Raw genomic sequence first — 12,788 nt, 5'->3', positions numbered from 1 at the left:
TCCCATGCTTGCCAGCAACCGCAATCCCGATGGTACCACAGAGTTTCCCAATTTGGAGGTCAAGAGCATCCTGGATCACGCTTGTGTAGCAGCGGATTATGTTGTTGGCTGCAACCATGTCGATGCAAAGCCCGAGCTCCTGAATCTCAGTGAAGAGTGCCTTGGCCGTGAGATAGTTACCAGCGTTTCCCAGGATCATGATCATCGTTGAGTAGTTGGCCAGGTCATGCTGGAAACCAGGGATCGTCTTGGCCAGGATAAAGAGCTCGAGCGCAAGAGATGCATCGTGCTGGATCTTCTTGAGAATCATGTTGATCCCACGCTTAAGTCTGTCTAGATTTTCAGCCGTCTCAAAGTCCCAGCTCCCTCCTCCCTCTTCCATTGCCTCATAGAAAGCATTCAAGACTAGCGTGCCGCTGTCTGGAACTGCCACCTTATTGTTTCCCTGGAGACCAGTGCTGCACCAGTCGACGAGGAGGCCGGGGATGCAATTGTCTGAAAAGTATGGTATCTTTCTGTAGAGGTCGACAGCTTCCTGGATCCGGTTCACTCTTGTGTAGCAGGGGATCATGTTGTTCACTGCAAACGTGTCAATGCAAAGCCCGAGCTCCTGGAGATCAATGAAGAGTGCCTCCGGCATGAGATAGTTGCCGTCATCTCCCAAGATCATGATCATCGTGCAGTAGTTTACCAAGTCGTGCTTAGAGCCAGGGATCGTCTTGGCCCACGTAAAGAGCTTGAGAGATGCATCGTGTTTCATCTTCTTGAGAGCAACGCAGACCTGGTGGGGGTGCGTTTTCCCGCGCTTGAGCCTGTCCAGCTTCTCAACTATCTCGGACCTCCAGCTCCCTCCTCCTTCCTTCAAAATCTCGCACAAAGCATCGGAGACTAGAGCTCCTTTGCCTGGGAGTAAACCTGGTAGCACCACCTTACTGCTCAGCACCATATAGTTCCCCGTTTCTTCTGTTCCTTCTCGCAAGCTCCACACTGGAAACGAGTTCCATGACGAGGAGACCTTCGTCGCCCGGTTGTCCACTGTTACTGACAAAGGCTGACCACTGACGAACTTGGTGCGACTGCAAACCCCTGGAGGATCATCATCGGTGTCGCTCACTGTCTCGTAGTCCAGAAACTTGTCCTCGACTGCATGGATGTTCCACTGCTCCTTCCCACTATGAAGGTGGAGCTTCCGCCCGTATTCCTTGTGACTCAGGATTGGATCCACGCAGTTGCTTTCCTGCTCTTCGGCTGTGTAGGTCTTCTTCCCGAGCTGGTGGTGGAGTGCTGCCACACTGAAGCCTGCTTGGTGGTCTGCGAATTCCTGCTCTCGACTTAGTCTCGGACAAGGTGGTGGCCCGAGCTTCCTACCATGCTTCGTCTTCACGTAGAGATCGTCGTCACGGGGCAGTTTTGTGATCACCATGAGATAGTTGTGCAGGATCATGATCATCACCAGGTCGTGCTGCATTGTCTTGGCCCACGTAAAGATTTTGAGGGAGAGAGAGGCATCGTTGAGCTTCTTGAGAACCACGCAGAGCTGGTAGGGGTGCGTTATCCCAGTCTTGAGCCTGTTATCCAGCTTCGCAACCGTCTTGGAGCTCCAGCTCCCTCCTCCTTTCTTCACAGTCTTGTGGAAGACTAGAGCTCCTTTGCCTGGAACTAAACCCGGCTGACCCTCCTTACTGCTCGGCACCATATAGTTCTCCCTTTCTTCTTTGCATTCCTGCAAGCCCAACGAGTTCCACGAGACATTCTTCGCCTGGTTGTTCACTGTTACTGACAATGGCTGAACAATGGCGATCTTGTCGCGACCGCAAAGCACCAGAGGATCATCACCAGTGTCACTCGCGGGAGGAAGTGTCTCGTAGACCAGAAACTTGTCCCTGACTGCACGGACGTTCCACTGCTTCTTCCCTCTGTGAAGATGGAGCTCCTGCCTGTACTGCTTGTGACTCATTATCAGATCCACGTAGTTGCCTTCCTGCTCGTCGGCTGTGTAAGTCTTCCTCCCGAGCTGGTGTTGGACTGCTACCATGCTGAACCTATCCAAGCCTGCTTCGGGGACTTTTTGCTGTCTGGGACGAGGTGAAGGCCGCAGCTTCCTGTCATACTTCGTCTTCACGTAGAGATCGTTTCCACGGGGCATGTCTGTGATCGCCATGAAATAGTTGCCATCGACTCCAAGGATCATGACCATCACCACGTCGTGCCGGAAGCTGGAGATTCTCATGGCCAGCGTAAAGAACTCGAGCGAGAGATATGTGTTATGCTTCATCTTCTTGACAACCATGTCAATGATCTCGGGCTTGAGAATGTCCAGATTCTCTCTTCTCTCTTTCATTGCATTCGAAGTCTAGCGTCTGGAACTAAGAACTGGATAGAAACTTGTCAGTTCCCAGTTTAAAAGAAGAACGTACCAATGCTTTCCTCTGCTAGAACTAGTCACAGTTGGCTGTGGATTTGGCGGCGAGATAGTGGAAGCTCGTCCTTCCTGCAAGAGGAGCTTCATGAGTTATGCACGTCGATCTATAAGTTAGAAGATAGCTTACCAATTTTCTGGAGCCGTGGGAGCTCGATCTACCCTGCCTGCCCGGATTCTCAGCTGGTGGATGAGAACCACGCTCTCCAATACGACGATCACGCCAACAGCACCGCTGGAACAGTCGCTTCCACGCGCTCATGCATCGATGCTATTGCAAAAGAGGTGAATCCGTGATAATCCGGCATCCAGTCCAAGAAATCCCGGCCTAGAGAGCCTGAGCGATCAATCCCACGCTGGATTCTGCCGCAGATCTAGACAATCCCGGTGAACTATGGCGATGGCGACCAAGCAAGGGAAGAAAGAATGTACCTTGTGGATGATTTCTCAATGCTGCCAAGCGCCTAGAAATCTATCGATCGATCTGTAAAACCCTAGGCAGAGATCTTCTTCTCCCTCGGTGTTCTGCTGGCCGTGAAGTTAAAGATGCGGAGAATATACCAAAGATACTTGGGCACGACTAGGGCGAATTTAGGCGGGAAGGGAAGGGGATATGCTCGATTTCTGAAGAGGATGCATTCATTGCTGCCACGTCAGTGTGCCGCCAAGGCACTGATTCAAAGTTTAGGGCGCGGCAAGAGGATTAGAAGGCAATGGAAGAAGATGCCCCCGCAGAGACAATGATCCACACTGCGGTGATATTATCCATATTCAAATGTTAAATCCCACTTTGAGTTGCTGCTGCTGGAATTTTCGAAGAACTTCTCTTACCAATATGGTAGAAGGAGAATATGTTTTAGACGTTTTCTAGAGAGTAATAGCATTTTAGCACAAAAGAATCTCGCCTCTCTTGATGGAATCATCGATCATCGCTTCAGCTCTGTCGTGTTCTTGCCAGACACACAATGTTTGCTGGTGACCAGAAATGTCTTACAGCTTCTAGCACTTGGCCATCCTCAGACACCTAAAAGAGAAAAAAAATTAAAAAGTGGAAACAAAAATGCCATAGCAGCCGCATAACATACCCTTTCTGCCCTCACTTCCATGGCTTCGTCGTTATCCTCGGACGATCAAAGCCCTCACACCTTTTGCATCCCGAGGGAAAAATTTCCCATGAGTCGCCACACTACCTTCATATGGCACTGGCAAAGCCTTTGCTGTGTAGCTCAAGAGCCCACTTAGTTCAAATTATAAAATCGCCCTTATAATTCTTGGCCATGGCTTCCATCATCTCCCTGGCAATCGCCTCCACTCCATTGCTACAGCAATCCTTTATGCATCCAAAAGTGACTTACTCCCGGAATATTCTACAACAATCCTTTAAGTGACTTACTCCCGTGAAAACCATACATAAAAATTGAATACTTTCCGGATCAATGTTGTACAAATTCTGAAACACAACCAGAATATAGACATTCCATGTACCGCTTGTTTCCAAAAAGAAGTGTCAATGCAGAGTCTGTAGTATTGCCTAAGTCCGCTTGGGGACCAGGCCTAGAAGCAAAACGAATCACCATGTATTATAGTGAAAGTTGCGTTGCGAGAATTGCAAGGCTCCCTGGCAGCATTTAACAAGGATTTAGCCATGCTATTTTTGTAACGTGAGAATTAAAAAACTCTGTATCGAGATCCAGGAGCTCAGGCTTGGCATCGAGACGCTTGACCGCATCCAGGAAGCTCTCACCTCTACAGGAAGATGCTGTACTTCGGTTGTCAACCAGATGCTTGCACCTTTTGGCCTCCTCAGTGGCGATAACCAAATCAGTATGCTCTATGGGATGATTGGGATTGCAGTTGCCGGCAAGCATAGCCTACTTACGACACTCCTGCCAGCTTTCAAGACAAAAGAAGGTTCTATCCAAACTAGACAGAGACCTGTATGGAAGGGACGTGCAAGGCTTCACTCATGTACACCCCCAACATAAATGAAAAACCTCGCTGCGTTTTACGAAAGAAAAGAACCAGAAGTAGCTGAACACTGATCTACGTATGCCCGTTGACAATTCTTGGCTAGACCAGCATTTTCAGCTAGCACGAAAAAAAACAACGAAAATGAAAGAGAAAACTTACGTTGAATTTTTCAGGGAGATTGACTCCCGCATTGAGGTCACGAAAAAAAGTTTCTCTTCTTCTCATCTGTAATTTTTTATTTTATTTTTTATTTCGGCGACTCAAGACCGTGTTATTTGCGTTGTCGAGGTGCGTTTTCAGCAATGAACTTTCGGAAACAAAAGGCATCTCTCAGGTGTTGCTTGTTTTGTTGGAATGCGACCATTCTTAATGCTCAGGTTCTGGGAAATGGCATGGCTAAATCTTTGTGAATAGATGCTGCCGGGTGAATACGTGTGTCCTCGCACAAGCCTGGCTGGAGAGTGCTACATAGCAGTTTGCAGATGGATTTCTATATCTCATTGTTCTCCGGGACTAATAGCTCATCGGCCTGCTTACGAGCATACAGTAAGGGAAAGCAGTGGAATCCAGGTATTTCACATATCTCAAAGTAAATCACTCAGAAGAACTTGGAACTTACAAGAAGAGGTTTTGAATCCAAGTAGCTCCGAGTGGAAATGTGGGGAGCAATCCAAGGAGACGTGGATGGTATAGTTGTGACAAGAGGGCAAGGTCTGGCCACTCTTTTCTGTCCACCATAGCAGCTTAAAGATCTGTAAAATATACTGGTTATTTTCTCTCTTACGAAATAAGGTTTTTTATTTTCTTGAGGGGTTGCGATGGCCAGGCAGATGATGGAAGCGATGGCCAAGAAGTAGGGCGATTTTATAGTTGGAAAGATGACCTAAGTGCTACCCCTTCAACTACACAGCAAATGATTTGCCAGTGCCATTTGAAAGTAGTGTGAATTATCCCTCGGGATGCAAAAGGTGTGAGGGCTTTGATCATTTTTATTGTTGACACGAAGCCGAGGGTGGAAAGGATATGTTATCTGGATTTTGTTAGTGTCTGAGGATGGTGAAGTGGTGGAAGCTTTAAGAAATTTTTGGTCACCAGATGTTGATTGGCAAGAACACCAAGACAGAGTTGAAGCGTTGATTGACAATCTCATCAAGAAACGCTACATTGTCTAGAATGTCCTCTCTTTATGTTTATTCACTAGTAGCTCCTTCGGCTATCTAGTGAATAAAAAATCATGTTTAGTTTACCTCTTGGTCACTTTCTTCTGGCATACTGGTAAGAGAAATTCTAGAAGCAGAACGAATTACCAATGAGATCAATGAGATCTAGAAATCCGTCTGCAAACTGCTATGAACAGAAGACAATGCGAAAGGAGAGAGAAGCATAAAGTATCATAGCGAAAGTTGCGTTCAGCATTGCAAGGGATAAGAAAAATTCTTTTTTCACAAACTTGCATATCAAATTAGATGGTATTTGGACCACGGTCAACTCACTTCCAAGACATTTCTCGAGATTAGCAAAAAGATAACAAATCATATAACAATGTAGCCTTTCTTGAGGGACTCGTCAATCAACGCTTCGGACCTGTCTTGTTGTTCTTGCAAGATAAACAAACTTTGCCAATCAACATCTGCTGAAGAATAGTTTCTATAATCTTCCAGAATTTGGCCATCCTTAGACACCTGAAGGAGAAAAAGGTGAAACAAGAAAAAAAAAAAATTTAAAATCCAGAGAAGGTACCCTTTGGATCCGCACTTCCATGGCCTCGTCGTTATCATCGTCAATAACAAAGACAACCAAACCCCTCACACCTCTTGCATCCGGAGGGAAATATCTCCCATGAGTCGCCACATAACCCTCAACTGGCACCGGCAAATCCTTTGCTGTGTAGCTCAGGGGGTAATACTCTCTTCCACTTAGTTCATCGATCATACCCATCTTCCCCAGTGTGAAATCGCCCACATAGTTCTTATTATGGCCCAGCCCTTCCATCATTTCCCGGGCAATCGCCTCCATCGCAATCAAAAGCAAAAAAAAAAAGAAGAAAAAAAACCTTTTTTGGAAAGTCTTCCTTGAACGTTACTTTGAGATGTTCACTTATGGTTCATGGACGGTGTGAGATTTATTTTCGCCAAAGCCAATTATATTATCTGTTTTTACTCCCCTTGGATTTCTAGATCTCATTGTTCTGCGGGACTGGGTATTACTCTCTCCCACTTAATTCATCTATTATGGCCACCTTCCCTAGTGTAAAATCACCCCTATACTTCTTAGCCATCGCTTCCATCATCTGTCTGGTGATCTCACAACCCCTAAAAAACACACACAAAAGAATGCCTAGCATATTCTACAGATCTTTAAGTAATGGATCCTGTACAGGTTATTGGAAATTCGTGGAGAAGTCTATGGCGGACAGTAAAGAGTGGCCAAACCTTGCTCCACACAGACCTCAATGGTCGGACCATAGGACATGGGGTCTCCCTTACCATCGCCCACGGCGCCCCAGCCTCTCGTCACAACCTCGCCATCCACGTCGATGTATCCTCCTTGGATCCGGCTCCCCACTCTTCCACCGGGAGCTATTTGGAAAGCTTTCACCTATGCATCAAAAGAGAAGAAATCAAACGCTCTTCTTGTAAGTTCCAAGTTCTTCGAGTGACTTACTTTGAGATACGTGAGATACTTGGATTCCACCGCTTTCCCTTGCTGTATGCTCGTAAGCAGGCCGATGAGCTTGTATCGAGGGCAGTCCCGGAGAACAATGAGGTCTAGAAATCCATCTGCAAACTGCTATGAAGCGTAAGAGAACGCGAGAGATCTTAGAGTGCGTACCTTGGACTCGGGGGCGGAGTTAAAGTCCTCACTAGCCCAAGGAACGTTTTGCAGCAAAACCATCACGAATGCTCCCTCCATCACCCTCCAGTCGCTTCTCAGCGACGAGGATACCGGTCCCGAGTAGCCGGTCGCGGCGCGTCCCCTTCTCTCGTCGTCACACTCGACTTTCATGCCGTCGAGCTCGCCATTGTAAGGTGCTCCTATGTCCTCGTATCCAGGCGCCGGAACGTAGGCGAAAACACCGTTGTACCGCCGCAAGCGTAAGATGCGTATCAAGCTCTGCAAGCAAAACGGAGTGGAGTTCGCTTGTTATTTTAGCTATCTCTTGAAGACAACTTACGTAAAAGTCGAAACGCAACCCTCCCATCCACCGATACTTTTCGGATTCAATGTCCACGTCCGCGACAAATCCTGAAACACAGCCAGCAGTGTTTTAATGAAGAGAATATAAACATTCTATGTACCCCATGTCAGTAGGAGAATGCTGTAGAACTTTGTTTGTCCTTGTACAACTGTGGCGACATCAACCGCTTGTGTGTGACCTGCAAAAACGGCCAAAACAAGTGTCAATGCTCTGTGGCATCGCGTAAGTCCGCTCAGAGACCAAGCAAAACGAATTACCGCGTATTATAGCGAAAGTTGCATTGCGAGCATTGCAAGGCTCGCCAGCAGCATCTAACAAGGATTTAGCCATGCCATTTCCAGAACCTGAGCATTAAAAGTCGTCGCATTCACACAAAACAAGCAAAAAAAGCACGGCGAAAGTCTTGCCTGCGGGTACGACTCCAATCGGCATCTTGATTGCTCGAGCCCAGTCTGGCCTTTCTAAAAGCCCGTTCAACACCTGAAAGAGGCGTGAGCGTTTTGTTTGCGAGAAGAGCTCATTGCTTAAAACGCACCTCCACTAAAATCCCATCACCGCTAACGCATATAACTCCATCGTACTGCGCGATATTCATTGATTTGGCCATGTCTCTCGCATGAAGCTGGAATTGAGTCACTGAAACAAAGAAAAGTTTAAGAAAAGAAGAAAAAAAAGAAACAAAGATATCGAAAGAGAAACCTTTCTTCGTGACCTCAATGCGAGCTGCCGCGAGTAGTGGCAAAACATCGCGCTTGTAGACTTCTTCTGCCTCTCCTTTGCCACTAAAGGGATTGATAAAAACGACCAATCTCTTCGGCCTCCCTGAAAAATAATTCCTCAAGCTTGTTCTAGAAAACCAAAAGAGCAAATCTACTTACCTGATCGATCCAAACACTCTTGGATGGCATCGCACCACAGCTTGTAAGCCTCCCGCTGCTCGAATTCCAAGGTCACGTCCTTCCTCTTGCGCTGATTGCCTCCACAGCACCCCGTGCTCGCAAACTGGAAGGTGTGAAGCACGATCGTGATCGGCTTGTCCGTGAATCCCAGAATGTCCTTCTGGACGATGAGGCTCCCGGCGCTGATCCCATGGCCGTCCCATTTCAACACCCCCGAGGAGCTGAAAGACGCCTTGACGCGCGTTCCATCCAGCAGGAGCTGCGCTACCACGACTCTATCCTTGTCCATCTAGCTCAATCCTGTCAAAATCCCATCGAAATCATCAAGATTTCCCCCGAATCGAGCTCCAGCGCCATGGATCTCGAGCTCCAGCGCCATGGATCGCGCCCATTCTCTCACCAATCCAAAGACCTAAAATGATGCCACGTATATTCCCCGTTTCTCGGGACATCTTTAATTCGTCAGGGAGGCCGTCAAGCCCGTCAATGCTCTCTTGTTGGTTTTCATTTGCGCAAGCCCTAAGTTCTCTATCTAGGTTTTTCCCGGGCAGCGCCCGAGTTCCAAGGATTCCCCGGCGCTGCCACGGCATGGAGCGCTCCAGGCATTTGGAAATCCTCCGCAAGGTGCATTCTTCCTCTCCCCGCTAGGTCGCCGCCATCGCCACAGCTCGCTGGAATTGCCGTGATCGTCCAGCTTCCGCGGCGAAATCCACCGCGAATCCACCGGAAGAAGGAAATATTCGATCCTCGGACTCGGCTCGGCAATTTCTTGGACTGGATGCTGGATTATCACGGCCTCGCCACTCTTGCCACATCCTCCGGGGCAAGGGACAAACGTAGATGCATGAGCGCGTGGAAGTGGATGTTCCAGCGCTGCTGTTGACACTCGTGATCGTCGCGCTGGTGAGCTTGGGTCTGATCCACCAGGTGAGAATCCGGGCAGCAAGGCAGATCGAGCTCCAGCGGCTCCAGCAAATTCTAGCGGCCGAGAACGAACAACACGAAAAGCTAGCCGAGCAGGAATACACTTCCATGTTGGCTACTCCGCGAAACTCTACCACCATCTCGTCGCCGAATCCACCACAGCAACAGCAACTAGCAGCCGCTAGCTTGTGTGCCGTCTGTGACAGCCCAACAAACAGTCGCTGCTCGCGTTGCAAATCGATTCACTACTGGTAAGCTAGTTCTTTCCTTGGAACTAGGAAAATGACGAGTTTCTTCTTTCAGTTCTTCGAAGTGCCAAGTCACGCATTGGAGGCAAGGTCACAAGAACGAATGCCTTGTGGCGGGGGCGGAGAAACCCACGCCCAAGCCCAAGTCCGAGCCCATCTCTTTGGCAGTTCCAGGAACCAAGAAGCTTAAGAACACCGAAGCTTCTCCTCGAGCTCATGTTATCAGTCCTAAGCCAGCACCAGCAGAAGTGGAGGTGAAGAAGTTGTGTTTGCAAACTTCCGAATCTAAGTCGGACGAATCCAACGTAACTTCTGATGGGAGTCTTGTAAAGCCCAAAAAGGTTCTGTCTTATTTCCTTTCTTGCATTGATCAAGCATTTTTCTTTTTCTTTCAGATACTATTTCCGTATGGTCGCTTCGTTCATTACTTCAACTGGGATTTTCGAAGGCCACCTTGCGGACTGATAAACTGTGGAAACAGGTAAAAGAAAATGTACTATGAGAAACGAGGTAACATATTTTTTCCCCTGGCAGCTGCTTTGCGAACGTTATACTTCAGTGTCTTTCTTACACAAGACCTTTAGCTGCATATTTACTTGAGGGAAGCCACCGTGCTGAATGTAAGTACTAGAATTTCGTTATCTTATCTTACATTTCTACTCTTCCAGGCCGTCGAAATGATTGGTGTTTTATGTGTGAGCTTCAAGACCATGCTTTGAGGGTCTTCAATAGCGAGGTTCCTTTCTCGCCTTTTCGAATTTTGTCACGCCTGCGGGACATTGGTAATCATCTTGGCTATGGACGTCAGGAGGATGCGCATGAATTTATGCGGTAGGCTTTTGGATGTTTGTTTGCGAGTTTATAAAATATTATATTGTGCAGGTTCGCCGTGGATTCGATGCAGTCTATATGTCTCGATCAGTTTGGCGGTGAAAAGCAAGTAGATTCCCGTAGTCAAGAAACGACGTTGATTCAGTACATATTTGGTGGCCATCTTCAATCACAGGTAAGAAGTAGACAGTCATTAAATCTTTGCTAAGTTATCTTCGTTTATCAGGTGAAATGCATGCAATGCGGCCATGAGTCTAATCGCTACGAGAACATGATGGATCTTGCCGTGGAAATACAAGGTGCAGTTGAATCATTAGAAGATGGACTCGCTCAGTTTACAGCCCCTGAATGGCTAGACGGCGAAAACAAGTACAAATGCGATAGGTGGTGTGACGTTTGGGCAATTCCATTATTTTCCTGGTACTACTCTTGAATTATTTTCTGCTTTCCAGATGCAACGGTTATGTGAAGGCGAGCAAGCGTCTAAGTGTTTATGAAGCTCCGAACATTCTTACGATCGCCTTGAAACGCTTCCAGGTTTTTTTTGTTTCTTTTTTGTTTAATGTTTTGAGATCACTATCACGGTGTTATGTGTAGTCCGGAAAGTTTGGGAAGCTAAACAAACGGGTCACCTTTCCGGAAGCCTTGAACATTTCACCGTACATGAGCGGAGAAGGAGACAAACCTCCCCTCTACAGACTGTATGCGGTTGTTGTACATGTCGACATGCTAAACGCTTCTTTCTTTGGCCATTACATTTGTTATGTTCGGGACATGACAGGAACTTGGTATAAAGTCGACGATAGCAAGGCAAGAGTTTCTTACTACTGTGTTGTTTCCTCCTTTACTGAGTGGATGTTCAATTGATGTAGGTGAAAGAGGTTGATACAGAGAAGGTGATGTCTCAGAAAGCTTACATGCTGATGTACAGCAGGTATCCAGAATTCTGCAGGTCTATCGGTTAACTTGTGTTCTTTTCGTAGATCTTCAGCAAGACCCGGTCCGGAAACAGCTGTTGGCTCTGTGGCTTCAACTATAACTGATGTATCGGTTTCAAATGGGAGAAAGTGCTCGTCGTCCTCCTGCAAGTACCAGCAGAGTTCGTCAATTGGACAAGTCCATGATCAAGTCCATCGGGTTAGTCCGATAATAGCTGGAACTTTGATCGATAACTCGCTGGTAGAAGAATCGGTTGGGCCCTCGTATTCAACTTTGCAGACCACTACAATCGAGAAGGTTATCGAGCTCGGGTTTGACGATTCAGACAGCATCACCGGGTCATCCCAGGAGATAGACAGAATCTCGTCACCAAATTCACAGGTGGAGATGTCTCACGAGCTGGCAGAGTGCGAGGTCACTTCACCTTCAAGTTCGCAAAGAAGGAAGGCTGCCAAGCGGAGGTTAGAAACTTCCGACGCGCCTCGGACGAGATCGTTGTCGTGTCCTCCGGCTGCGAAGTCTCCAGCGTCCCCTTCACAGTCTCATCAGCTAGCAGATGACCTTCCAAGGAGTTTTGGATACTCTCTGGCTCAGCGGGACAAGGAACGCTTGACAGCCGCGGATAAAGTCGAGTCGCCATCCAAGAGGCAGCACTTGCTCCAAGAGCGCTCTTCTTCCATGGAAGTTGACAACGAAGTGAGTAACGAAACCAGTAGTAAAGAGGGGGGAGCTGAGGAGGAGCCAGCGTCCCCGTCGATGGATGAGCTTGATCAAAGCTTGTCTCTACCAGCGGGGGAACTTCATACAAGCACAGCATGCGTGCAGCAAGCTTTGTCGGGGGCAACCAAGGATGGAAACCAGGACGTGAAGAAAGAGCCGCCGAGGAAAGCAGTGAACGGGGTTGTACTCAAGCCGGTATTCGCGAAAGGATTTCTGGACAGGTCCGTGAGGAGAGTTTTAAACACCACCAACAGGGAGGAGCTGTCTCCTAGAGGATCAAGCCGCGATCAGCAGCAGCAGCAGCAGCAGCGAGAGATCATCACAGGAAAAGGAGACGAGGTGTCGACGATTGAGAGATCGATCAACAGTGGCAGCAGCAGCAGCAGCAGCAACAGTAGTTCCAGGAAGCTGGGACGAAACGATAGCTGTTCTTGCGGATCACAGCGGAAGTGGAAGAAGTGCTGTGGAATGGTGAAAGAGATCGAGAGTAGCCGGAGGCTGGTCGCGTAAGTAGCAAAAGAAAGAAAATTCTTCCCCGAGTTGCAAAATTTTTGGAATGCTAATGTTCATTCTTATATTGTTTTGTTGTAAATGTATCGATTTTATCTATGACAAAACAAAACCATAACAGAATATCT

General features: G+C 47.7%; 3 protein-coding genes across 4 annotated transcripts; 1 reads left to right on the top strand and 2 right to left on the bottom strand.

Moving 5' to 3' along the window:
* Window positions 1-5,876: 5,876 nt before the first annotated feature.
* LOC112342304 lies at window positions 5,877-6,495 on the bottom strand. Its single transcript, XM_024663914.1, has 2 exons — window positions 6,131-6,495; window positions 5,877-6,072 (listed from the first exon to the last, which is right to left on the bottom strand). Exons 1-2 carry the CDS (start codon window positions 6,404-6,406, stop codon window positions 5,923-5,925), a joined length of 426 nt encoding a protein of 141 aa, XP_024519682.1. The 5' UTR covers window positions 6,407-6,495; the 3' UTR covers window positions 5,877-5,922.
* Window positions 6,496-6,721: 226 nt separating this feature from the next.
* LOC9643218 (sphingosine kinase 2) lies at window positions 6,722-8,901 on the bottom strand. Its single transcript, XM_024663907.1, has 10 exons — window positions 8,468-8,901; window positions 8,289-8,411; window positions 8,125-8,225; window positions 7,997-8,069; window positions 7,847-7,933; window positions 7,690-7,767; window positions 7,566-7,636; window positions 7,223-7,504; window positions 7,055-7,177; window positions 6,722-6,988 (listed from the first exon to the last, which is right to left on the bottom strand). Exons 1-10 carry the CDS (start codon window positions 8,775-8,777, stop codon window positions 6,794-6,796), a joined length of 1,443 nt encoding a protein of 480 aa, XP_024519675.1. The 5' UTR covers window positions 8,778-8,901; the 3' UTR covers window positions 6,722-6,793.
* A 92-nt stretch (window positions 8,902-8,993) lies between these two features.
* Window positions 8,994-12,733, top strand: LOC112341920 (ubiquitin carboxyl-terminal hydrolase 18-like). Of its 2 annotated transcripts, XM_024662947.1 has the most exons (12): window positions 8,994-9,663; window positions 9,716-10,001; window positions 10,056-10,141; window positions 10,195-10,280; window positions 10,329-10,491; window positions 10,543-10,666; window positions 10,718-10,790; window positions 10,848-10,875; window positions 10,944-11,028; window positions 11,089-11,301; window positions 11,364-11,425; window positions 11,475-12,733. In XM_024662947.1, the coding sequence occupies exons 1-12, from the start codon at window positions 9,329-9,331 to the stop codon at window positions 12,658-12,660; spliced, it is 2,727 nt and encodes a 908-aa protein (XP_024518715.1). In that variant the 5' UTR covers window positions 8,994-9,328; the 3' UTR covers window positions 12,661-12,733. The 2 variants fall into 2 exon arrangements, with proteins under 2 accessions (XP_024518715.1, XP_024518710.1); XM_024662942.1 differs by having other exon boundaries at window positions 10,718-10,875.
* Window positions 12,734-12,788: the final 55 nt, after the last annotated feature.

The sequence above is a fragment of the Selaginella moellendorffii genome, unplaced genomic scaffold (genome assembly GCF_000143415.4).
Source record: "Selaginella moellendorffii unplaced genomic scaffold, v1.0 SELMOscaffold_2, whole genome shotgun sequence".
Taxonomy (NCBI): domain Eukaryota; kingdom Viridiplantae; phylum Streptophyta; class Lycopodiopsida; order Selaginellales; family Selaginellaceae; genus Selaginella; species Selaginella moellendorffii.
The sequence above is the reverse complement of the archived record's forward strand: the minus strand, read 5'-3'. Positions and strand labels throughout refer to the sequence as shown.